Consider the following 27568-nt stretch of genomic DNA (forward strand, 5'->3'; position numbering starts at 1 on the left):
GCATCTCTTTTACCCTGAAATTTGGGGGCTGGGAGCATCTATGACATACTGCTGAAAAACTATTTTGCATGGGAAATGTTCTAAAGGAAACAAATCTGGAAATGCTTCAATGGAACAGAAAAAAAGAACTGACACCAGGGGTACCACGTTAAACATCTCTGTGATGTAATTTACGGAGTGAAGCAACAACTGAGCAATGGTTCCAAATACCAGCACAGGAGAGCTACATCAAATTTCTTAATCCATCTGACAACTAGAGGAGATGCAAATGGAGGAATTTGCAGGAAGAAGTATCAGTTAGAAAGGTCTCATTTTGTTACCCCAAACAATATGCACATACAATAAAGAGGAAAATTGCAGTACCTCAAAGACGAAAGAAAGCAGGTTCTGAAAGACACTGCCTGCACATTCTATCAAAGTGTATGTCTAAACGGGTGTAGGATCCCTCAAAGTTAAACAATACATAAAAGTTATAACTTGTTAGAGCATGGATCTGTACAAGTGTATGCAGCAATTCTCAGATAACGCTGAATTATACAACAAAATAAGTGAGATTTTTGTTAAACAAGAGCATCTAAATAGCAATTAAATACTTAGCAGAATCAAATTGCATCGCAGTCCTCACCTGATCAAAGAGTAGCCTCAGTTGTCGCTCTGACTCTCCAACCCACTTGCTGAGACAGTCTGCTCCTTTCCTCATGAAGAAAGCTACTTTTCTGTCCCCTTGGCTGCATTCATTGGCAAGGGCTCTGGCCACCAGGGTTTTACCGGTTCCAGGAGGACCATAAAACAAACAGCCCCTGCATATATAAATCAAGCACACTTCAGATCTTCAGAGTATAACATTACAGCTATAAAGTAATTTATCTATGCCATTCAAAATTTTAACATGAGGGAGTTTTTATTTAAATATGTTATAATCAAAATAGATTTTTTTTTTAGTACAGATTCTCATGATTGTAGGTAAATCCTTTAATCTCCCATGTATAAAAAATGTGTAACGTAAAACTGGTTCTATTATAAAGCACTCTGGTCAAGTTTGCACTATACAAAAACTGCAAAGAAATAGAAAATAAATAAATCACCTACTAATTCAATACAATTGTACACTCGGGTGAATTAGCACTAGTTGTCCATAGAGGCTAAGAAGAAACTAAAGAACATTGAAAAGTTTGTCTTGTGAGGGGCTGTCTCTCAGGTACCACACCAGGGAAACACATTTGTCCCAGCACAGATAGACTTCATGGAATGGCATCTGGCAGCAAAGGAAGCGTTCACCACCTCAGCCGTCAACCCAAATGCATTTAGCTAGCTCTGTTGTATTTTCACGAATGGAGATGCACGCTCTGGAGATTTATGTGCAAGACCTTGACCTGCTGCGGAAACAGGAGGTCACCCCGAAGAGGAAGCCTGATAAGATGGCAAATGAGCAGACTCAGAAGCTCTGGGTACCACTACTGGTCCAGTCTGGGTCAATCAAGATGACTTATTTATGCCCAGTTTTTTCCTGAACTTCTTCAGAAGGCAGCAGAGAGAGTGGTGGGAAGACATATAGAATTCCATCGCTCCATTCCAGCCAGAGTGAGTCTCCCAATGAATGCCTTAGAGGACCCCAGTACACAAAACTTCTGACACTCCATGTCTGAAGGTGGTGAATGGATATTGCAAGTGTTTACCACCCCCTCCCATCCCCGCCTCACCCCTTATGAGTGAAGACACCCTCACCACCTTGGATTGGTGATGCCACTAATATACCACCAGAAAACACCTACTCAGTTTGTCCACTCTGGCAACTACGAAGATGTTCTGCTGCTCCAATTGCATGGCGGTAGGATTGTGTGTAAGTGTTACCTGTGAGAACCTGCACACCTGCCTCCCTTTGAAGGATGATTGAAGGAGTTTAGGGCCAGATGGATCACTGGAAGTTTCAGAAGCTTAATATGGTGTTGGCAGAGCATTAAATACCAAAGGCTCCTGATCTTCACCTGCTGTAGGTACCTTCCGTCCCAAAAAGTCCTCCCATTGTGAGACCACTGTATGGGGTGATTGTGAGACCTCATGTGTAACAAACTCAAAACCCTGACTTAGGTAGAGTCAGGCTAGTTTCTCAAACCTTAGCTCACCCCTGGGTAGCTGTGCCTCTGAGCAGTCAGGCTTCAACAAAAGAACAAGTTTAAAGCACTTATACAGCACCAGAGCAAATGGACAAGAAGGAAACATAATAAATCAGCTGCCAATTTATAAAACTAAAATACATATGTTATGAACTTTTCACTTAACCACGAACAAACACTGGCAAATTCAACAAATTTGACACTTAAAAACCTTTTCAAGAGAACTTTTGTCACAGTTGAATATGGTCACTTCCAATCACTTTAGGCGGCCAATGCCAACAGAGGGCAAGTCAGGAGGACTAGCAGAGTGCCAAAGGACAGTTTCTTCTAAGAAGAAGCAGTCTCCAGTCCAGCTCCAGTGTTAATGGCAACATGCCATGGACTTCTTTGTTTGTAGTGGTCCTTATGCTAGAGATACAGGATTGCGAAGAAAGCGGAGGATGCTGTGCAGTCAACGCAGGACTTCGTTGGCTACACCTCGGTCCATGATCCTGGGGGGGTGGGGGTTAACTTAGGCTACATGGGTCGATGTCCCTGAAATTCCTCTTTGGTCCATCAGAAGTCCAGCCAACACTGAACTACTAGTCTTTAGTCAAAACCAAACCATTGGTTCCCTTCTTTGAATGACAACTCTCCATCAAGGGGACCAAACTGTACTCAGACTACACTCCAAGGTTCAACTAGGAGCATCCGGTGATCTGTGCTACCAACTCACCCAATCAGGCTTCTTCAGCTTTTGTGGCCCTGTGCTTCCAACAGGAAGTCAGCCAACTGACTCCTGGAGTCTCTGCTTCTGATTGGTCTTGAGGGACAACTTGAGGGACAACTTCCCTTCGAACAGAACACCAAAGGCACAGTCCTCTTTGCTACAGTACAGTGGTCTCCAGCCACGTTAAAAGGAGGGTTCATCTTCTGACTTAAAATTGCTAAGAAGCAGAAAATATCTAGATTAAACTATATGGACTACAACGTACGTGAAGAGTATAATAGCTAAACCAAAGCATGGTTTGTTGCATCTGGAAATTTAAGGGAATGTATATAATTTATTACAGTTTATTAAGGATATTATTTAAGGATATTTATTATAAAGAGCATTACAATTCATTGCAGAGCCATTATTTTACCTTGTATGAAGATAAATGACAATTTTGCCAAAACATTTACACTTGAACACAAAAAACTACAGTAAACAACTAGGCTGTTTGTTTCTTTCCTTGCATTATTGCAGATTTGTGTAATTAAAACCGCTTTGGAAAATTAAAAGCAAAACAGGCATTGCAAACACTAATGAGGCTGCTCAAACAGCAAAAAAAAAAAAAGCATTAATATAACCTGAAAATACGCTGAATGAAAACGGCAACCTAACCAATTCAAAACTGACCAATTACACTTGTAATATGAAAGTGCTCGCACATGACTCAGCAGATGAACCAAAGCATAGAAACAAACAAGCTGGTTTTGACATTGCTTAGTAAACTGATGCTGCCACTTTGGACAATTTCTAAGCATGTATTGCCAGTTTCCACATTGTGACAATAGAGAGATTTTGACAGTTTCCACATTGTGTTAGTATGTGCATATCAGTTAGTATATGACCCCGTAGCAAATATTATAAGCATACATCACCAGTTCCTATAATCACCTGCACTTAGGCCTGAATAATCAAGTTAAAAAAAAGACACCACTGGAGAAAATGTATGCAAGGCCTCATTAAAAAGAGAGAAATCAATGCAGCTTGCACTATGCTAACTACGAAATGCCAATACTAGCATGAAAGTAGAAGCTTTGCCACAAAACAATATGTAAAATTTAACACAACCACCACCTACTAGGTGGCAAGAATGGGCAACCGCTTTGGAGAATGCTAGCAATCGTCAGGCATGCAGGAAAAGTTTGAAAACTCCACATAGACCAACAAAATAACATTAAACGAGACTTAGAACAAATATCGCACATTTATCGTCTTTCACTACCTGGCAAAACAAGCAGAAGTAACACGCTCATGAGTTGATAGCTATGCAGTGGGTACTCACTGAGATAGATCAGTTAATTTCATAATGGGCGTTTCATAAATACCTTTATTCCTTTTCAGTTACGGCCTAAATACATACCTGGGAGGCTGAATTTTGAACTTTTCAAAGATTTCTGGGTAAAGAAGTGGAAAAACAACCATTTCCTTCAGTGCATGGATATGATGGCTTAATCCACCAATACTATCAAAACGTACCTAAAAGAAAAACAAACGTTAAGCAGGTTGTTCATAGTTAAAATATTGAGCATAAAAATGTCTATCAACCTCTTTAGAACTGAATGTTTACCAGGAGTGCCAAGCTCATTTTCTGACTACTGGGCATGTTTGACCTCAACCCTTGACTGTTTTGGTCGGGGTGGCTACACACAGCTTTAGGTGTCTTTTGGAAGATCTACTACTTGCAATATACCAATATTTTAAGAGTGGGTTTGTGGTCAGCCAACTGCTCAGAATTGGATGTTTTCCATGTCTATCTCAGCTGTTGACAACTTAGCTTCATTTTTTTGTATCTGTCCTACCCAGGAGCATTTTGGTCTTGGAGTGTTCTATCTGGTGTTCAACTGCAGACACTGTGTGCTTTTAGCTAACTACTTTTTTTTACATTTACTTTAAGCACTTCATGGAAGTGCATGCATTTTTGCCCTTTCTCCTGTGTGCTGCTTTCTCTTCACTTTCCACCCTCCCCCAGCTGGCCCACAGCTTCCTCTGCCCCTCCTCAAACCTGACCTTGACACCTGCATGCACACCAGCAGCAGCAGCGTGCATTATAACATTAGTGTCCAAGTACAATCTTAGGATCTGTTGGCTGCTTGGTGCTATCCAGTGTGCATTTAAAAAGCAGGTTTCACTGAGCAGGTCTAAGCGCCATGCTGACCGTTTCTGTGAACATCAGCATCTTCTTTCAATTTTGACTTTCTATGTTGCACCCACAATATACTCGTTATTACATGTTAAATATATGAAGACTTATGTTACTGTGTTTCAAGGAAGTGTCAACAGTAACCGCTAGTATTACAGATGGCTGCAGGGAGGCTTGCAGTTCTGTAGCCACTTTTTTTTTTAGGTCGCACCCTACTTTGTTAAAGACATCTTGGGGACATTCAGAAAGTTGACCTAGGAATGCAATCTGCCCAGTTTGCCAATGGCTTTGTGGTTTGCAACTCACATTTTCTTGCTTTCCACTTGCTAGCTTTATTTGTTTTAGGTTTTCCAGAGTGAGTTCGGTCCTTCACTTGCCAAAATGTTATTTACAGTATCCTTCCGACTGCTCCCTTTCTGTAAATAGGCCTTTACATCTTGTTCTTATCTCAGCACATTTGCTATGCACTAAAAGCCTGAGGTCAAACGTCTGCGCGGTCTTCCAAGAGTGTTTGTTTACTTTTCTTTCTCTGATTTCAGTGAGAGGACTTATGTGACAATCTTGCTGGATACGGAGGGTAGGAAAGTGTTATTTCCAGCACACAACGTTTAGATGAACTATGTAAATATTTCAGATTATATCAGAAATAAGACCACAATGAAGCACATTTGTTATTTCTGAAGTGTGCTGGAAACAAATACAAATATGGTCAAAGCAAATCATTAGCCTAAGTGATGCAATTTCCAGACATTTCTGTCTGTGTACTGTATAGATTTATTAGTAAAACTGTATGTCTGTGCAAATGTAATGGTTTTTCAACTGATATAAAGTCTGTAATGGCAGTGTGCTACCACACCATGAATATTCCAGGCTACACCACTCCACACCACACCACTGTACTCCATTCTGCACCAATCCACTTTACACACCACTGCACTCTGCCCCACTCCACTCTATGCCACTTCATGCTACGCCTCTCTACTCTACCCTGTGCCTCTACTCTATGCCAATGCACTCTTCATCACTCTACACCAATGCACTTTGCCACTGCACTCTACACCACTCCAGCCCAGGCCATAGCAATCCACTCTGCACAACACCACACTGCTGAACTCTACAACACTGCCTCCAAGCCACTACACTCTACACCACCTTACCCTACGCCACTACACTCAATCTATGCCACTCTATGCAACTGCCCTCTAACCTGCACCACTCTAAGGCACTTCACTCTACTCTGAAACAATCTACTCTACACTATTGCACTCTACTCTGCATTACTGCAAGCCACTGCACTCTACTCAGCATCACTGCACTGTACTCTACATTACTGTACATTACAACACTGCTCTCTATGACACTGCTCCACTATCCTCTGACACCAACGTGGAACACTACACTCTCCACCACTGAACTCTACTCCACGCTACTCTGTGCCACTCTAAGCTACTCCACTCTGTACCATTCTATACTACTTCACTATCCACCGCACCACTCTGCGTCACTCCACTCTGTGCTTCTTCACTCTGCGCCACTGCATTATACACCAAACTCAATGCCACTACACTTTATGCAACACTATGGCAATGCACTCTACACCAGTCCCCTCTAATCTATGCCACTACAGTGTATGCCACCGTATGCAACTCCACTCTATGCCACTCCAATACACAACACTCTGTACCATTCCACAACACAACTCCACTGTTCGCCATTCCAGTCTACGACACTCCCTGGCACTCTCCTCTACGCTCCTAACTTTTAGCCATGCTATCCCGTTTATGCTATTCCCAGCCAGTTGCCTCCTGGGAAATATCAGGCGTCCGAAAGGTAATAGGATGGCATACAAGTTCCTGCAATTAGCATTAGTACTTCCCAGATGCCGGGATGCCATCTCATGGATGGGAGCACTGCATATACAAAGTTGGCGGGGGACGCGGAGGAATGGGCTCTAGTGAAAGAAATCCACATTTAACTGAGCAGAAGGATGACAAGATGGTAGAGGACCTAGGAACCTGGAGGAAACCGAGTGATAGACTCCTGGACCTGGCTGATACCAATGGGACTTCCGCATTGAGCAGTAGGTCAGAAGACTCAGAATAGGAAGTTCTGCATTGGACAGTATGTCAGAAGACTCGGGGGAGTGGAGGGGGCGAAACAATCCCTAACTCACAGGAATGGTTGGTTGACAGAGCACCGCACTGGTGGGGGGCTCTTCCCCTGGGGGGAACAAACTTGCAGTACTGGTCCAATATTTATCCCCAGTTATGCTTCACATGTTTTCAACAATTGAATGATATGAGTACTGAACCTCTGTACACTGCTGTGTGTTTCTTTAGTTTTAACATGAAAAATAAAGTTTAAAAAACGTGGTCATGCTTAGCAGCAGCCACACTTGTGTACAACATGGCTAAAATACTTTGTCCACGACAACAGCTCATGCACAGGCTAGACCTATTGGCTTTGCCACTGTCAATAGTGGCTGGGCTGTTCAGTCACGTATGCTGCTATGGAGTTGGTGTACCTAGAGCAAATAACTTGCCTTAAAAAGGCAACACCTACTGGCTTTCTCAATGCTTGTTATAAACTACGCCCTGTCCAAGTATACTTTTGTCTCCCTCAGCATATGGCAACTCTTACCCTTCTCATGATTTATGTTCATCTTTGGTTTAGCTGTGCAAAATGTAACAAAAAGCCATTTTTCTTATTCTTAAAAAACTTGAGCTTTCCAAAAGGAGAGTTAAAAAACATTTTACGAATTTTAGATAGCGAACTTTTTTTTATTTTTTATTCTACCTGTTTGTATACCCAGTATAGAAGGTAGAAAAACAATTGTCGAACTACAAAAGGAAACAAGCTAGAATAAAACCCAATTTTGGTATCAGTCAAATACTAAGTCATAAAAAATGTCCTTCCCATTAAAAATCATGACAACCAAAAAAAAACACTGAAAATAAAATACTTATGAAAGTATCTCCACAACGCCTTTACACTACTAATGCGTAACTATGAAAAACATATTCCTATCCTTTATCGTATCCCAAAATACCTGCATTTCATGACAAAACTCAATTTGCCACATAGCAATGTTGTAGGGGCTCTGTAGAAAAGGAAATGACTGGTGAAGGAAAAGCAAACGTTCTCTGGAAAGTTTACCTTTGAGAATTCAATACCAGTTTAAGACTTTACTGAAAAAAGCATAATAGCTGCTCTGTCAATATCAGTATAGATCAAATCAGGCAGAATCTGAAGTGAAGAATTTAGTCTGAAACGTTCTATAGTTATTTGGAAACACATACCACCCCCAATATCCAGCGGCCTGCAAGGGGCTTTGATATGATGATGAACATGAGAACGCCAAACACTCTTGCCTTAAATACAAAGAAGACAGCTTACAATATAACAACGTTTCTCCCTTGGATTGGATCCTGGACATCTCTTGGTGTAGGGCTAGTTTGTTACAGATCTGTTTAATCTCTCAGAACGGTAGTCTGCGATAAAGTGCAGGACTCTAAAAGTAGGTAAATTGGGCTCCCTCTCTGTATTCTTTAGATAAAAATGGTAATGAACAGATCCAAGTCTGTTGTGTGTGTCTGTTCTAGGTGTGGTGTGATATGTTCCATGGCCAGTATATTTCACATTCTATTGAGCCAGTCATCATGACACGGTGGGGATTACATGTTCCATCGCCTGAAGTGCCACTTAAGGGACTTGGGTGAGTTGTCTGCCTCCAAGTGAATTGTATGATCTTTTTCTTGAATTTGGGAAGGGCCGTGGGAGGGGTCACCCAACAATACTAACACTTGGTGTAGGAAAGTGCCAATTTTGGCATGGTTACCCCCCCACTTTTTGCCTAGTGTTGATGCCAACTTTGATTGAAAGTGTGCATGGACTCTGCTAACCCGGCCCCAGCACCAGTGTTCTTTCCCTACAAATGTACCTTTGCGTCCACAAATGGCACAGCCATGACACACCGTTAAGACCCTTATAAAAGATACCCCTGGTACCAAGGGTCCTGTGGCCCGGGAAGGTCCCTAAGGGCAGTAGTATATATTATGCCACCCTAGGGAACCCCTCACTCAGCACATGCACACTGCCTTGCAGCTTGTGTGTGCTGGAGGGGCGAAAAAGACAAAGTCGGCACGGCACCCCTCTCATGGTGCTATGCCCACAAACCACTGGCTGTGGCATAGGTAAGTCACCCCTCTAACAGGCCTTAGAGCCCTAAGGCACAGTGCATTATACCACAGGTGAGGGCATAGCTGCATGAGCAATATGCCCCTAAAGTGTCTTAGTCCATTCTTAGACATTGTAAGTGCAGTGTAGCCATATTGAGTATATGGTCTGAGGGTTTGTCATTACAAACTCCACAGAACCATAACGACTTCACTGAATACTGGGAAGTTTGGTATCAAACTTCTCAGCACAATAAACCCACACTTATGCCAATGTGGGATTTATTGAAAAATGCACACAGAGGGTGTAGGGAGTTGGCTCTGTATATACTATCTCAAAGTAAGAGATAGTGTGCACAGAGTCCAAGGGTTCCCCTTAGAGCATTATAATTATCTAATTTTGCCACTATCTTACCTCTATTTTGTGGTAGTGTGGTCGAGCAGTAGGTTTATCAAAGGGTAGTGTTAAGCATTTGTTGTACATACACAGGCAACAAATGGGGAACATACACTCAAAGACTTTACTCCAGGCTAATAGTTTTTATATAGAAAAATATAATTTTCTTAATTTATTTTTAGGACCACAAGTTCAAGATTTGAATTAAATACATAAAATGCAAAGTACTCCACACAGGTAAGTTAGGAACTTTGAATTACAGCAATAACATATACAGTTTTTGTTAAAATGGCAATAAGCTATTTTAAAAGTAGACAGTGCAAAAATCAACAGTTCCTGGGGGAGGTAAGTATTGGTTAGATTGTGAGGTAAGTAAGACACTTAAGTTCCTGGGCATAGGCAGCCCACCGTTGGGGTTCAAGGCAACCCCAAAGTTACCACACCAGTAGCTCAGGACCGGTCAGGTGCAGAGGTCAAAGAGGTGCCCTAAACACATAGGCGCCTATGGAGAACAGGGGTGCTCCAGTTCCAGTCTGCAAAGCAGGTAAGTACCCGTGTCCTCGGGGGGCAGACCAGGGGGGTTTTGTAAAGCATTGGGGGGGGACACACAAGTAGGCACACAAAAACACCCTCAGCAGCACAGGGGCGGCCGGGTGCAGTGTGCAAAGCAGGCGTTGGGTTTCGTGTAGGAAACAATGGAGGGACCCAGGGGTCACTCTAGCGGTGCAGGCAGGAAACAGGAGGGCTTCTCGGGTCAGCCACCACTTGGGCTAGGCTAGGTTCCTTCTCATCCTGGGGGTTGCGGGTGCAGTGCTTGGTCCAGGCGTCGGGTCCCTTGTTACAGGTAGTCGCGGTCAGGGGGAGCCTCTGGATTCTCTAAGCAGGTGTCGCAGTGGAGGTCCAGGGGGGGATGTCTCAGGCTACTCACGGGGTCGCAGTCGCCTGGGAGTCTTCCCTGTGGTGTTGGTTTTCTGGGTCTTGAGCCAGAGGCGTCGGGTGCAGAGGGTGAAGTCACACACTTCCGGCAGGAAGATTGAGGTCTTTGAAAGTTGCAGAAAAGTTGCAAGATTGTTGCGGTTTGTTGAACAGAGCCGCTGCTCACATGAGTTTATTGGTCCTGGGGTTCAGGGCAGTCCTCTGAGGCTTCAGAGGTCGCTGGTCCCTGTTGGATGCGTCGCTGTTGCAGTTTTTCGAGTCAGGAGACAGGCAGGTATGGCTGGGGCCAAAGCAGTTGTCTTCCATCGTCTCTGCAGGCTTGTAGGTCAGCAGTCCTTCTTCTTAATTCAGGTTGCAGGAATCCGATTTCCTGGGTTCTGGGGTGCCCTTACATACTAAATTTAGGGGGGTGTTTAGGTCTGGGGGCAGTAGCCAATGGCTACTGTCCTGGAGGGTGGCTACACTTTGTGCCTCCTCCCTGAGGGGAGGGGGGCACATCCCTAATCCTATTGGGGGAATCCTCCCAACTTAAGATGGAGGATTTCTAAAGGCAGGTGTCACCTCAGCTCAAGACACCTTAGGGGCTGTCCTGACTAGTGGGTGACGACTCCTTGTTTTTCTCATTAACTCCTCCAGCCCTGCCGCCAAAAGTGGGGGTTGCGGCCGGAGGGGCGGGCATCTCCACTAGCTGGGATGCCCTGGGGCACTGTAACAAAAGGGGTGAGCCTTTGAGGCTCACCGCCAGGTGTTACAGTTCCTGCAGGGGGAGGTGAGAAGCACCTCCACCCAGCCCAAGGTTTGTTTCTGTCCTCAGAGAGCACAAAGGCTCTCACCCCAGGGGGGAAGAAACTCTTCTCGGTGGCAGGCTGGCACTGACCAGTCAGTCCTGCAGTGAAGGATTGGGTAAAATACAGGGGGCATCTCCTAAGGTGCCCTCTGTGTGCATTTTGTAATAAATCCAACACTGGCATCAGTGTTGGTTTATTATTCTGAGAAGTTCGATACCAAACTTCCCAGTATTCAGTGTAGTCATTAAGGAACTGTGGAGTTCGTTTTTGACAAACTCCTAGACCATAGTCTTAATATGGCCACACTGTACTTGCAATGTCTAAGAATGGACTTAGACACTGTAGGGGCATATTGCTCATGCAGCTTTGCCCTCACCTGTGGTATAGTGCACCCTGCCTTAGGGCTGTAAGGCCTGCTAGAGGGGTGACTTATCTACGCCACAGGCAGTATTTTGTGGGCGTGGCATCCTGAGGGGGATGCCATGTCGACTTTGCCTTTTTCTCCCCACCAACACACACAATCTGTAATGGCAATGTGCATGTGTTAGGTGAGGGGTCCCTTAGGGTGGCACAACACATGCTGCAGCCCTTAGGGACCTTCCCTGGTCACAGGACCCTTAGTACCACTTGTACCTTTTACAAGTGACTTATCTGTGTGCCAGGGGTGTGCCAATTATGAAAACAACGGTAAATTTTTAGTGAAAGAACACTGGTGCTGGGGCCTGGTTAGCAGGGTTCCAGCACACTTCTCAGTCAAGTCAGCATCAATATCAGGCAAAAAGTGGGGGGTAACTGCAACAGGGAGGCATTTTCCTACAGAGGGCATCTCAGAGATGCCCCGTGTGTTAGCCCAACTTCTAGTGAAGGACTGACCTGTCTGTGCCAGCCTGCCACTTTCAGCCAAGTTTCTGACCACATGGGGCGAGTGCCTTTGTGCACTCTGCCCTGAGTAGAGGTGCTTCACACCTCCCCCTGTAGGAACTAACACCTGGCGGTGAGCCTCAAAAGCTCAGGCCTCGGGTTACAGTGCCCGTGGCCACTCCAGCCAGTGGAGATGCCCACCCCTTGGACAAAGCCTCACTTTCGGCGGCAAGTCTGGCGGGAAAATTAGAGAAAACAGGGAGGAGTGACCTTTCCAGCCTGGGCCACCCGTAAGGTGTCCAGAGCTGAGGTGACCCTCTTCACCCCCTCCCCCCCCCCCCTCCTCCCTGCAGAATCCTCCATCTCAGTTTGGAGGACAGGGACCAATAGGGATAGGAATGTGCCCCCTTCCCCAAAGGGAGTGGGCACAAGGAGGATGTAGTCACCCTCAGGGACAGTAGCCATTGGCTACTACCCTCTGACCTCCAACACACCCCTTAATCTAAGATTTAAGGGCCTCCCTGAACCCAGCTCACCAGATTCCTGGTGACCTACAAGAAGGACGACTGCTAAGCTGAAAAACCCAGCAGAGAAGAAGCAAAACGACAACTGCTTTGGCCCCCAGTCCTACCAGCCTGTCTCCTGCTTCAAAGAACCTGCAAAAAGACCAGCAACGCATCCAGCGGGCCCAGCAATCTCTGCCAAGTCCAGAGGACTGCCAGCACCCAAAAGGACCAAGAACTCTTGAGGACAGCAGCTCTGTCCAAAGACGCGCTGTCCAAAGAAACCTCTAACTAGGGACTCCCACCTCACTCCAGATGTGCAAGTCTTGACCCCTGTGCACCCGACGCCCATGGCCTGTGTCCAGGCGGTCCACCCAGCAAGAAAGGGTCCCTAGGCGATTGTGAGCAAGAGCCCAACTTGGGTTGACCTCTTCACGACGACGCCTGCAGAGGGAATCCCGAGGACCCCCCTGACCGCAAGTTCCAGATGAGGATATCTGATGCACAAAGGACACTGCACCCGCAGCCCCCAGGCCTTGGAGAAACCGACCCCCGGTGCCTCATTGTTCAGCAGGCGACCCTCCTCCTTGTCTGACCGTTGGTGTGCCAAGACACCCCCAGGACCCTGCCTGAAGCCTCTGAGTGACCACTGGGGTCTCGCCATAGACCTGCACTGGAAACCCAACGTCCTATTTGTACCCTGCACCCGGCCGCCACTGAGGGTGTGTGTTTGGTGCCTACTAGTGGCTCCTCTAGTACTCTTCTAATCCCCCCCTGGGCTGCCCTCTGAGTAGTGGGTATTTACCTGTTGGCTGACCAGATTCCGAGTACTTCCTGTCTCCATAGGAGCCCACGTTAATTTTGTTCCACTCTGATCTCTGCACCCGACCATCCCAGTGTTGCTGGTGGTGGGTGTCTCTGGTTAACTTGAACTCCAACCGGTGGACTTCTTAAAACACAGACTGAGACTGCAAGTGTTGTACTTACCTGTAAACAGATCTAACTTTTTTTTCCCACCAGGACCTGTTGGAAAATTACACTGTGTCCAGTTTTAAAATAGCTTTTTGCCAATAATTCAAAAACTGTATTACTTACCTATTTCAAAACAAGTACTGTTGATACCTGTGTGAATACAAAACTTTTAAGGTACTTACCTACAACTTGAATCTTGTAGTTCTAAAAATAAAGAAAATATATTTTTTTCAATATAAAAACCATTGGTCTGGAGTTAAGTCAGAGTGCAGTGAGTATGGCGGTCTAACACTAGATCTTCCAGGTGACGCTGTGACTGAGACCACTGATGTGACAGACACTGCTGTATGGGATGCATGTGAAGACTGGCATGGAGAACGATGGAAATGGCAGGAAGCCATCATCCCCAAGAGGCGTGTGATAGTCTTGACTGTAGTTGTGTGATTTTTCCTGAAATTGTGGGAGAAGAGACTGAAAATTCTAAATGCGTTGAGTTCAGTAGCGGGGAAGAGTGTTCAGTTGTTCAGTGGCAGAGTGTTGTAGAGTGCAGTGTTGTGAAGTGGGGGGTGTAATAGGATGTAGTGGGTTTGTGTGTGTGTGTGTGTGTATATATATACATACACACACACACATATACCTTAAATATCCACATATATATAGATAAAAAAAGCATGTCAAACTATATTAGATAGCAATTATAGACTATTGTATATAAAATAGTTTCTACACAATCAAGGAAAGGTCTTACCTTAATGAAAGAGATGACCATAAAACAGCTTGTCCAACTAGAGTCAGTTCTCTGCGAGGACTCCAAACAATAGTGCTGCGTAAAGGAGTGCGTAGTCTTTTATGTTGCAGCTTGACATATTTTATCCAGGGCAATACCCTGAAACAAAGCAGCCGTTGTGGAGACTGCTCTCGAGGAGTGGGCTCTCAGGCACCTAGTCAAAGGTTTTTCTGCTTTGGTGTGACAGAACTGAATTGTAGAAGCAATCCACCGGGCTATAGTGGCCTTGGTGACCCCTGCTCCTTGTCATCCAAGAGAATAAGATACCAATAGCTGATTTGTTTGGTACTTTGGAGGTAACATTTTAGGCATCTCTTGATGTCCAAAGAGTGCAGAGTTTTTTCTGCGATTGTGGTTGGATTTGGGAAAAAAGATTGTAGTATCACGGGCTCATTGAGATGAAATGATGGCACTTTAGGAATGTACCTGGGGTTGGTCCTGAGCAGAACAAAGTCATTCGAAAAGACCAGAAAAGGTTCTTTAGTAGTAAAAGCCTGTATATCACTGACTCTCCTGGTGGAAGTGAGAGCAAGCAGGGTTGCCACCTTCCATGTGATGTACTTGAGTTCAGCTCTGTGAATAGGTTCAAAAGGAGCTTTCATTAGCTGGGACAGGACTATATTCAAATGCCACTCTGGCGGAGGTGGACGCACCGGAGGGAAAATGCGTAAGAGGCCTTTCATGAACTGCTTAATAATTCTGGATGAGCCGATTGAAGGCATATCAGCAGAGCGCCTATAAGAGCCTATAGCTGCCAAATGAATCTTGACGGATGCATGGCATAGACCAGCCTTTGAGAGTGTGAGAAGGTACGAGAGAATTTGTTCCGGCTTAATCTGTAAAGGGTGGAATTTGTTCTGAGAACACCAAACACAAAATCTCTTCCATTTGAGCTTGTATGTCTGTCCGCCCGTGCCCTAGATAATACCCGTCTGCATTCCTGATCAATGTTCATACCCTGAAACTCTCAGAACTCAGGAGCCAAGCGTGCAATTGAAGAGATGTTGGATCGGGATGAAGAATTTGACCCGGATTCTTCGTGAGAAGGTCATGGTTGCCAGGAAGGCGCATCGGATTGGCCACGGACCGGAGTAGAAGCTCGTGTACCATTACTGTCTGGGCCATCTGGGCGCTATAAGAATGATCCTGCAGCACTCGGAATTCATCTTCCAAAGTGTAGGCAAAGATCCCGGACCATCTCATCAAAAGAGCATTTCCCCACGATCCCGAGAGTGGGTATCGAATGTCGTAGAACTGGCATTTGGCGTTCAGGTTGGTGGCAAACAAGGCTAGGACCGGTTGACTCCAGCATTGGAAGATGCTGTTGAGTATCTTCTGGTTGAGTTCCCACTCGTGGCAGTTGTCATCTGTCCTGCTGAGAGAATCCGCTAGGGCGTTTTTGACTCCTGGCAGGTGCTCCACCCTGAGACGAATATTGTGCGGTGTGAGCCAGTCCCAAAGAGACTGAGCTTCCCTTGAGAGAAAGAGGGATCTTGTTCCTCCCTGCTTGTTGATATAAAACATACTTGTTGTGTTGTCTGTCCTGACCAACACTGAGGACCCTGCAATGCGTGGAAGAAAAGCCTTGAGCGTGAGGTGGATTGCCTTTAATTCCAACAGATTTATGTGCATTCTGTTCTGAAGATCCGACCATCTTCCCTGAATGCGCATGTCTTGTAAATGGCCTCCCCAGCCTTCCAAGGAAGTGTCTGTGGTGATGATGAAATCTGTTATTGGCGTTAGAAAGATAAGTCCTTGGGAGAGATGGTTGGTCTGAGACCACCACTTCAAAGCCTGGGGAATTCTTGGCGTAACAGTTACCAAGTCGTCGAAGGATCCTTGCGACTGGGTCCATTGGAGCTGTAACTCTTCTTGTAACGGTCTCATTCTCAATCTTGCCAGTCGAACTTGGACGATGGCTGAGGAAATCATTCCCAGAAGCAACTTGAACAGTCGTACTGAAACAAACTTTTTTCTGGAAATACTTACAGCCAAGTTGGTTAGTTTCTGCTGCCGTGCCAGGGTGAGGTATGCTTTGTTTTTGATGGTGTCTAATTCTGCACCCAAGAAGACTCTCCTGCATGAGGAAAGGATGACCGACTTCTGTAGATTTCATGTTAGCCCCAAACTGCGGAATAACTTCAGGCAAGCGTTTGTAGCCCTGGAGGCTAGTAGTAAAGAAGGAGCTTTTATGAGCCAGTCGTCCAGGTATGGAAACACCTGGAAACCCCTGTTGCGGAGAAAACCTGCGACTGGGGCAAGGCATTTCGTGAAAATTCGTGGAGCTGACTTCAGACCAATTGGGAGAACTTTGAACTGATAATGGGCACCAGCTACAGTAAAGCAGATATATTTGCGATGTTTTTGATGTATTGGTATGTGGAAAAAAGCATCCTGGAGATCCATTATTGACATACAATCTCCAGGATTGAGAAGGAGTAGGATATCCGACAGCGTGATCATCTGAAAAGATTATTTCCGAAGGAACTTGTTGAGCTTCCTGAGATCTAATATCGGTCTCCATTCCCTTGACGACTTCTTTATCAGGAAGAAACGGGAATAGAACCCAAGACCTTTTTGCTGATCTGGAACCTTTTCTATAGCTCCCTTGGCAAGCATCAGAAATACTTCCTGCTGAAGCAGACGAAGATGGAAAGGTCTGGATGTTCTTGGTGGAAGATGCAGTGGTTTTTGTGTGAATTCCAGGGTATGACCTCTTGTCACTATATCCAGCACCCATTTGTCTGATGTTATGTTTTTCCACTCCCAGATGTAATTGGAGATGCTTGCTCCTACTTATACTTATTAAATATTGGGGAAGAATAGCTGGTGCCTGGTGATGATCATTGCTTTCTGGGTTGATCTCGTTTTGTGAACCCTGTCTCCTCTTTCCTCCCTGTCTGGCGTATGAGGCAGTGGATGGTTGCCTATACTGCTGCTGATAGGATGGCCTATATTGGGGTTGCGGATACTGCCTGTGAAAGGAACCTCGAAATGAGGTAAACCCTCTTCCTCTTGCACCCCGAAAGGGCTGTTTCCGGTACTGCAGGGTACCTAGGGACTTAGCAGTATCTGTGCCGTTCTTGATGGCCTGCAGCGCGTCATCTACATGCTTGCCGAAGAGAGATTCTCCGTCGTAAGGCATGTCGAGAATTCTGGACTGCACTTCCTGTCTGAAAGATGTGGCTTTGAGCCAACCCTGGCGGCGTACCACTGCAGCACCTGCAAGCTGACGAAAAACGGTGGAGGCTATATCTAGAGCGCAGACAATTATCTCCTCCGTCGTAAGCTCACCTTCTTGGAGGATCTTCCATGCCTCTGCTTGTTTGCTTTCAGGGATGAGGTCAATGAAAGGCTGCATATCCGACCACATTTGTCGATCATAACGACCCAGGATTGCTAAGGAATTTGCTGCTCTAACAGTAATTGCAGACATGGAGGAGAATATTTTGCCTACTGTAGGAAGTTGGCTCTGTATGCACTATTTCAAAGTAAGGCATAGTATGCACAGAGTCCAAGGGTTCCCCTTAGAGGTAAGATAGTGGCAAAAAGAGATAATACTAATGCTCTATTTTTGTGGTAGTGTGGTCGAGCAGTAGGCTTATCAAAGGAGTAGTGTTAAGCATTTGTTGTACACACACAAGCAATAAATGAGGAACACACACTCGGAGACAATTCCAGACCAATAGGTTTTTGTATAGAAAAATATATTTTCTTAGTTTATTTTAAGAACCACAGGTTAAAATTTTACTTGTAATACTTTAAATGAAAGGTATTGCAGGTAGGTACTTTAGGAACTTTGAATAATCAAAATAGCATATACACTTTTCAAATAAATCACATATAGCTATTTTAAAACTAGACAGTGCAATTTTCACAGTTCCTAGGGGGAGTAAGTTTGTTAGTTCTTGCAGGTAAGTAAACCACCTACGGGGTTCAAGTTTTGGTCCAAAGTAGCCCACCGTTGGGGGTTCAGAGCAACCCCAAAGTTACCACACCAGCAGCTCAGGTCCGGTCAGGTGCTGAGGTCAAAGTGGTGCCCAAAACGCATAGGCTTCAATGGAGAAGGGGTGCCCCAGTTCCAGCCTGCCAGCAAGTAAGTACCTGCGTCTTCGGAGGGCAGACCAGGGGGGGGTTGTAGGGCACGGGGGGGACACAAGTTAGCACAGAAAGTACACCCTCAGCAGCACGGGGGCGGTCGGGTGCAGTGTGCAAACACGCGTCAGGTTTCCAATGTAAATCAATGGGAGACCAAGGGGTCTCTTCAGCGATGCAGGCAGGCAGCCAGGGGGGGCTCCTCGCGGTAGCCACCACCTGGGCAAGGGAGAGGGCCTCCTGGGGGTCACTCCTGCACTGGAGTTCCGATCTCTCAGGTCCTGGGGGCTGCGGGTGCAGAGTCTCTACCAGGCGTCGGGATCTGGGAGTCAGGCAGTCGCGGTCAGGGAGGGCCTCGGGATTCCCTCTTCAGGCGTCGCTGTGGGCGCTCAGGGGGGGCAACTCTGGCTACTCACGGTCTCGCAGTCGCCGGGGAGTCCTCCCTGAATTGTTGTTTCTCCACAAGTCGAGCCGGGGGCGTCGGGTGCAGAGTAGCAAGTCTCACGCTTCCGGCGGGAAACGCAGTTGTTTTGAAGTTGCTCCTTTGAAACAAAGTTGCAATCTTGGGTGAACAGGGCCGCTGTTCTCGGGAGTTTTTTGGTCCTTCTAGAGCAGGGCAGTCCTCTGAGGATTCAGAGGTCTCTGGTCCCTGGGGAGAGCGTCGCTCGAGCAGTGTCTTTAGAAGTGGGGAGACAGGCCGGTAGAGCTGGGGCCAAAGCAGTTGGTGTCTCCGTCTTCTCTGCAGGGTTTTTCAGCTTAGCAGTCCTCTTCTTCTTAGGTTGCAGGAATCGGAGTTCCTAGGTTCAGGGAAGCCCCTAAATACAGAATTTAGGGGTGTGTTTAGGTCAGGGAGGGCAGTAGCCGATGGCTACTAGCCCTGAGGGTGGCTACACCCTCTTTGTGCCTCCTCCCAAGGGGAGGGGGTCACATTCCTATCCCTATTGGGGGAATCCTCCATCTACAAGATGGAGGATTTCTAAAAGTCAGAGTCACCTCAGCTCAGGTTGCCTTAGGGGCTGTCCTGACTGGCCAGTGACTCCTCCTTGTTTTTCTCATTATCTCCTCCGGCCTTGCCGCCAAAAGTGGGGCCGTGGCCGGAGCGGGCGGGCAACTCCACTAGCTGGAATGCCCTGTGGTGCTGTAACAAAGGGGGTGAGCCTTTGAGGCTCACCGCCAGGTGTTACAGTTCCTGCAAGGGGGAGGTGATAAGCATCTCCACCCAGTACAGGCTTTGTTACTAGCCACAGAGTGACAAAGGCACTCTCCCCATATGGCCAGCAACATGTCTCGAGTGTGGCAGGCTGCTAAAACCCGTCAGCCTACACGGGTAGTTGGTTAAGGTTTCAGGTGGCACCTCTAAGGTGCCCTCTGGGGTGTATGTTACAATAAAATGTACACTGGCATCAGTGTGCATTTATTGTGCTGAGACGTTGGATACCAAACTTCACAGTTTTCAGTGTAGCCATTATGGTGCTGTGGAGTTCGTGTTTGACAGACTCCCAGACCATATACACTTATGGCTACCCTGCACTTACAATGTCTAAGGTTTTGCTTAGACACTGTAGGGGCACAGTACTCATGCACTGGTGCCCTCACCTATGGTATAGTGCACCCTGCCTTAGGGCTGTAAGGCCTGCTAGAGGGGTGACTTATCTATACTGCATAGGCAGTGTGAGGTTGGCATGGCACCCTGAAGGGAGTGTCATGTCGACTTACTCGTTTTGTCCTCACCAGCACACACAAGCTGGCAAGCAGTGTGTCTGTGCTGAGTGAGGGGTCCCTAGGGTGGCATAAGATATGCTGCAGCCCTTAGAGACCTTCCCTGGCATCAGGGCCCTTGGTACCAGGGGTACCAGTTACAAGGGACTTACCTGGATGCCAGGGTGTGCCAATTGTGGAAACAAAAGTACAGGTTAGGGAAAGAACACTGGTGCTGGGGCCTGGTTAGCAGGCCTCAGCACACTTTCAAATCAAAACTTAGCATCAGCAAAGGCAAAAAGTCAGGGGGTAACCATGCCAAGGAGGCATTTCCTTACACCTACTTTATCTAATTTCCTTCCTTCTCTATCTGGAGGAGGTAGAGATAGGCGTTGACGGGTTCTTAGAACGCCTTTGAGCCGCTTGAGAAATAACAGAGTCCGGCTTAGGGTGACCAGTGAGACATGCCGGAGAGTTCTTAGTTGCCTTGTATTTTTTGTCTAACTTTTGTGGCACTGGTGGGACTGTTGCCGGGTTGCGCATGATTTTGGAACCCTCACTCCATATAAAGTCAGTATTAGGAATGGCCCTTACAGACTTCCTTGGCTGATCTTTAAAATAATGGAGGAAGCATTCTGACTGTGAAACAGATGATGGAAGGTGGAAGCGTGCGGCAGCCCTTTCCATTAGATTGTGAAAACCACCTATTTTCTCCGGTGAAGAATCTGAAGGGCGAGGAGGTGGTGGAGAAGGCGTGGGGGCTAAGTAGTCATCCCATTCCTCAGTGGGATGCTGCGGCATAGATATCTCCACTTCTTCCACTGATGTGGAATCTTCATCTCCAGAGGGGGCAGCTAAAACGGAATGAGGAGTCATCCTGGGAGTAGCTGGAGGTGGAAGGACGTTCCTAGGTGTAACAGGAGAAGCTGGTGGTGGTGGTTGATCTTCTGCTTTAACTGGGAACCTCCTACCATAATCCGGCAGCATTGATTCTAAGTCCTGGATCAAGGAGGCAGGCATCTGCATAGAGTCTCTTGGCTGAGGTGGTTGATAATAGCGCTCTTGATGTGAATAATAAGGTTGGTATTGGTCATACCCATCATCACCGTCCTCTTTCTGGTATTTAACATGTGAGAGGGATGGGCTGTGTGCATCTCCAAAAGGACCCTCATCCGATTGCTCACAGTCTAGCAAATGACTGGGTAATAAGGTTGACATTTTGCTTGGTGACGTGCCTGTAGGATAAATCTCAGATCTGGGCAAAGATGTGATCTTGACCATGGCCCAAAGATCAGGAGACCTGGAAGAGGTAGGAATAGCCTCTATCTGGCTCACAGGCACCAATGGCATCGTAGATGGTGTCAATGATGATGGTGCTGTCGACTGCACTGTTATCAGAGATGATCCTTCCATCGAGGACGGTCTCGTCGACGATGGTTTAGTCGACTGTGAGATAGCTGACGAAGCTCTCGTCGGAGGTGTTGCAGTCGACGGGGCTTTCGTAGTCGATGTCATCAACAACGCTGTTGTCGTAGAAGGCGTTGATGTTGTCAGCGACACGCTCTTTTCTGGAATCCTCGTCGACGGAGGTTTAATAGAGGAAATAGGAGCCTTTACCGTCGACGTCAAGGTAGTCGTCGTCGACGACGAGGTGGTGGAGACGGTAGATGTAAACACCGTCGTTATGGTCGTCGACGGTGGGGTCGTCTACTTAATTTTAATGGTTATCTTTCTAGAGGTAGAAGGCTCAGAGGAAGGTGAACGGCGGGACTCCTTTTGACAAGGAGAGGATGGCTCAGAAGAAATTGAACCTTGTAAGCCTTTTGTATGTCCATGATGTAATTTCTGCCGCTTTCTAGATCTTTCTGCCAGGCCCAGGTCCTCAGATTTGGACCTTTTGTGTGGCCTTTCTGACCCACTCTCCTCACCTGAAGTACAGGATTTTGCCTGTAACCATGTCAGAAGTCTACCCTCACGGTCTTTGTGGAGAAAGTACAGCATATCTTGCAGTCCTTCACCTGGTGTTGTGGGTAGAGGCAATACAAACATTCTTTATGTGGATCATCCACATGGAGCCTTTTCTTTCCACAGGTCTTGCAAGAGCAGAAAAGGCCTTTTCTAGAAGAATCCGACATTTTTTGAGTTTTCTTGAGAGAAAAATACTTCTGAAGAAGTAGAAAACTGAGCAGAGCTCAGGGAGCCTCCCTTCACACGACGTGCAGTAGAAAATCTGAGGGAAGGAGCTTCTCTGGAGAGTGTTCTAGAGGGTGCTGGTGCCGGATTGATCCATTTTCACAAAAGGACTTGGATAGGCTATATGAGTGGCTGGTGTTTCCATTATAGCCAATAGAAAAAAAAATATTAGTTAATAATTGCTATTTTATGTACCGTGGGACTCCCACTTCGACGATGGGGATGATTCATGCATGTGAATTTATGAAAGATCCAATACTGGATAAGTGAGTGTTCTTTAAATCCACCGAAAAGAGTATGTCATGCTTTAGCGCTGCTGCCATGAAGAACGTACTGACTTAGCTGGGACTGTGACAGATTTGTGCTGTCGCAAAACTAATGGCAAGCACTGGCTTGACCATTCAAAAGGCTAAGTTTATGACTATTCCTAGGTCAGGATGACAATTTCTTGCCATTTAGTGAAAGAGATATCAACACTACAGACAGTGTTTGGTTCCAACCAGAAACAAAAATAGTATGTCTTCCGAACTCTGGTGCTTGCATTTTTTAGCAGAAAGGCTGAACCTTATTGAACAGTACATTCAATGCCTTAATCATGAAGCATTGTAGCGCATGTTAGGGTGCACGGCTACATTCTCTGGTATGTCTGAGTCAGTGACCAGGCAAGTGCCTGGATCACCACCCCACCCGCAAAAACAGGAACTCCCTAAGGGAGGTAACTCAGGAAATGGATGCACATTTAGTCTGCTCATTGCTGAAAGTCTATTTCAGCAATGAGCAGTGCAGATCCTGGTAGATACAGTGAGATGGGGTAGGTGGGGGAAGAGCGAGAGTGTGCATGATTGTGAGTGAGCATGAGTGTAAACGACTGGGAGTGTGTACGTTTCACTCTCTCAATAAACAGCAGCGCTATAACTAAACAGCCTTATGAGGTTTATGGAAACACTATGTGGCAGGGTACAAACAATTTGGAAAATAAGTCAGGACATAAGATTTCACTATGCTACTCCAGAATGTTGTCAGAAATCAAAAGCACGCTTCAACAGAAAAATATCCAAAATTTGACTTAATGCCTCATGCCAAATATACCTTGTAAGAAGCTCACTCTTTATGTGGTATGTCAATAACTAGACATACTATGTAAAGAGGCCAGGGGTTCCCCAAAAAGTTCATAGGGGTTTGCTACGCAATCCCAAAGTGCTCTATTTAGAGGTAGTGTGGCCAAGCAGTCTTGGGCTTAACACAGAGGAGTGCAAGATATCCACAAATATACACAATGGTCAATAAATGAGACACACGACTTAAAAAGGAGATCCACACCAATTTATAAAAATAGCAATCCATATGTTTAGGCATCAGAGAAAAATCATTCAGTTAAGTATGTTTTTAAATATACATTCTTTTCACCTTAAAAAGTGGACACAGTTCAATTTCTGAGTTCTGCGATGTTATCCTATGGGAGGAAAAACAAGTTCTTTAATCGGGTAGAGTACAGCGACTTACAAGACAAATCTCCAGGAGTTAAGGTGAGTGATGGGCAAGGTCCAAGGCAGCACAAGCAGTACACCACCAGCGACACATTTGCTGGGTACAAAACAACATTGGGTGATCAATGCATTTCAATGGAGATCAATCACTGTGAAGAGGCTGCAGGCTCTGGCCAGGAAGTCAGTTAGGCTGAACAAACAGCAGGGCTCAGGCCTCACGATGCTCAGGCAAGCACCTTTGGTCCCTTCTCCATGGCTCGGGGCAGAGGCGTCTTCAGGTGTCACAATAGGGGGGGGGGTCTGTGTGCAGAGGCAGCAGGCATCGTCTGGGAGTCTAGGAGGGTGAAGGCACAATAGACTGACTCCTGGGGGCTGGGGAACATTGTTGGCACCGCTGGCCCACTTAAAGTCAGGCTGGAGGCAAGGGGTGCAGTGGTGGCTTCAGGGGTCAGGTTTTGGTGGTTCCAGAGACTTCAGAATCTTTTGAGTTTGAGGGAAGAACAGGTCCACTGTTCATGGGAGGTACTGAGTCATTATTGACAGCAGGCAGTCCTCTCGGGTTTCTGGAGTCACAGCTGAAGGATGAGTCGACTTTGGTGCAGATTTCAACAATGGGATGCACAGAGGCCAGAGGGGTTGGTACCAGGTCAGCTACTTATTTTCTCCTCTTCTGCAGCTCTTTAGTGTCCTTGGTCTTCTTAAGTGGTCAGGATCTGCTTCTCTGGTGCCAGGGGCTCACCTAAATACTGCATTTAGGGGCATTTTGGGGAGTGTATGGTACTAGCATTTGGGCTAGATTTCCTGGGTCACTACACCCCCTACATGACAACATCTTGTGGGAAGTGGGCATAACTCTGTCCCAGAACTCCTCAATCTTCCAACACCAAGTTGGCAGATTCTGAAATGTGGAGTCAACATCAGGCAGCTCACCTTAGTGGTGGGACTGGCCCAGGAGGTTGACACCTCTCTGAATACTAAATTTCCCACCTATCCAGGTGCCAGATGGGCTCTGGGGCAGGGGGAAATCGGCAAATCATCCCTTCTGAGGGAAGCCAGATCTGCATATCAAGGGTGGTGGGTTTCTTTTAAGCTCCCCGCCCTGGAATGTAGATTTGCTGGTCATCCTGTTGGGTGGGGGTGTATAACATCCCTCCCAGAGTAGGCTTTGCAGGTGACCGCCTGAGAGCAAAGGCTGTCACCATAGGGGGGTCAGACTCTTTTCTGGTGGTGGAGGCTGACTAACACTAGTCCACACGCACACAAGAGGCTGGTAGGTTTTCAGGGGGCAATTCTAAGGTGCCCTCTGGGTGCATTATTGATAATCCATCACTGGCATCAGTGTGGGTTTATCAATACAAGTTGTTTGATACCAAACACCACCATCTTCAGTGAAGCCATCATTTAGGTGGTGAACTCACACTGACCAGTGTCTTGCACGTGCATCTAAAATGGCTTTCCTGACCACGTACTATGAGTGGCTGGTGTTTCCATTATAGCCTTTAGAAAAAAAAATATTAGTTAATAATTGCTATTTTATGTACCGTGGGACTCCCACTTCGACGATGGGGATGATTCATGCATGTGAATTTATGAAAGTTCCAATACTGGATAAGTGAGTGTTCTTTAAATCCACCTAAAAAAAGAATATGTCAGGCTTTAGCGCTACTGCCATGAAGAACGTACTGACTTAGCTGGGACTGTGACAGATTTGTGCTGTTGCAAAACTAATGGCAAGCACTGGCTTGATCATTCAAAAGGCTAAGTTTATGACTATTCCTAGGTCAGGATGACAATTTCTTGCCATTTAGTGAAAGAGATATCAACACTACAGACAGTGTTTGGTTCCAACCAGAAACAAAAATAGTATGTCTTCCGAACTCTGGTGCTTGCATTTTTTAGCAGAAATGCTGAACCTTATTGAACAGTACCTTCAATGCCTTAATCATGAAGCATTGTAGCGCATGTTAGGGTGCACAGCTACATTCTCATGAGAACCATCTCCAGAGGGCTGATTTTAGGAGGTGCACTGAAAGTGCACCACATTTTTGTAGCGCACTTTCAGTGCTAATCAAAGTCATGTTTGCCTCTGCTACCCGCCTTTAGTATGGTGGGGGAGCAGCGGCAAAGTGATTCCCTCATTTGCATGGGGCCACCTTCTTATGATGGCACTGGTGCAATATGTACGCTAGCACTATCTGTATTACAGAAGGTGCTGCCCAGGCGTCTGCGGCCACCCCCTCCCCCTAAACCCCTTAATACCAATGTGCCCTGGGGCACACAAAGCAGGTGCCCTAGCTCATTATGCCTATGGGAGACAATATATAATACGGTCCCTGGTCTCTTCAGAGTCGCTGATCAGGTATGACTTTTTAATTCGCACCTACCAAAATATAATAAATTGTTCTTCAATGACCTGAAAATGTTAATGCAAATATGTACCTTAAAGGATTCCTAAAAATGGAAACCATCCACACAACCTACCGATTTGTCTAGCAGCATTGGGTCAACATCAGCCAAGCTTGTTCCAACTTTTGCCCGTTCACGTAGAATTCCACTAGCTAAATCCTCTGCTCTCAAGTTCATTGGTAGACATCTGTCATTAAACATAACTACATACTGTTAGTTTATGCACCAAAATATCTAAGGGATTTTAAGTAATCTTGGACACATTTGCACACACAAAAAGCTTTCCTTTTAGTACATTTTGAAATTAATTACATTCAAATTTAATACCCTAGCCCTTTCCCCTTGCCTCTCCTCTTACAAGCCAACAGTTATAACTCTCTGTGGTCAATTTTAAACATTTACTTCCCTGACAATCATCTTCTCAGAATGTAGTAGACTTCACTTTTGGAATCAATTATACAATGTATTGATATGGAGAGATTTGGTACAGTTAATGCAAGTTAATCTGATTGTGGCAAGATTTGTATAATTTGGTCTGTGGCAAGGGGAAAGTGATACAGGAGATCCCAAATCATTTGCTCCCAATTCAATTTCCATTAAGTAGACTGAACAAAAACTACACACACAATAACATCAAACTGGCTGTGAAATCCTTGTTAAAAGTACACATTTTTACAGCCACAAAAAGAAATGTATTCAGATTCCAGCTACAAAAATTAAAGTTCTGAAACTGTCCTACCCAAATACCAATATACTGCTTGATGTCACTTTTCGACAAATATCTCAGCAAACTTTGAATACAGTTTACACACTGAAATCAATGGCCTATATGTGCAAGCCAAATATGGCATCATTCTGCCCAGAATTTATTTTAGTTACTAACTATAAAACTAAAAGTGGAAAAGGATGTTTTGTGATTCCCATTCTCTCATCTATAACTCTACTACTACCAGTATGTATGCAACTTATGGACTGAACTATGGCAAATTACAATAGTTACAAAACATTAACATAATTACCTGTTTCGCGCTCTTGCCATGCTTTTAGATTTTCTCCTTTCAAATCTTTCTTCATCTGAAGAAGAAGTTGTGTCACTGCTATGAATGGCATGCTTCTTTCTTCTATTATAAAAAAAAAAAAAAAAACATACATTACTTAAATCAAATGACTGTTTTGTCGTTAAAGTTCATTAAATAAATCTGTCAAAGTAAAAAATGCAGACCTGTTTAAAAACAAAAGAAAAGTTAACCACATTTCAATACATG

At 45.6% G+C, this 27568-nt stretch overlaps 1 protein-coding gene across 5 annotated transcripts in view; it reads right to left on the reverse strand.

Moving 5' to 3' along the window:
* The window catches only part of ATAD2B (ATPase family AAA domain containing 2B), a 546820-nt gene that overhangs the window by 367690 nt on the left and 151562 nt on the right, over positions 1-27568 (reverse strand). For all 5 annotated transcript variants that reach the window (XM_069236016.1, XM_069236015.1, XM_069236018.1 and 2 more), the window contains exons 9-12: positions 27323-27424; positions 26379-26490; positions 4226-4341; positions 626-800 (exon numbers count right to left, since the gene is read on the reverse strand). In XM_069236016.1, coding sequence (XP_069092117.1) covers positions 626-800; positions 4226-4341; positions 26379-26490; positions 27323-27424 — 505 coding nt within the window. The remainder of the gene's footprint in view (positions 1-625; positions 801-4225; positions 4342-26378; positions 26491-27322; positions 27425-27568) is intronic.

This window comes from Pleurodeles waltl, chromosome 5 (genome assembly GCF_031143425.1).
Source record: "Pleurodeles waltl isolate 20211129_DDA chromosome 5, aPleWal1.hap1.20221129, whole genome shotgun sequence".
Lineage (NCBI taxonomy): Eukaryota > Metazoa > Chordata > Amphibia > Caudata > Salamandridae > Pleurodeles > Pleurodeles waltl.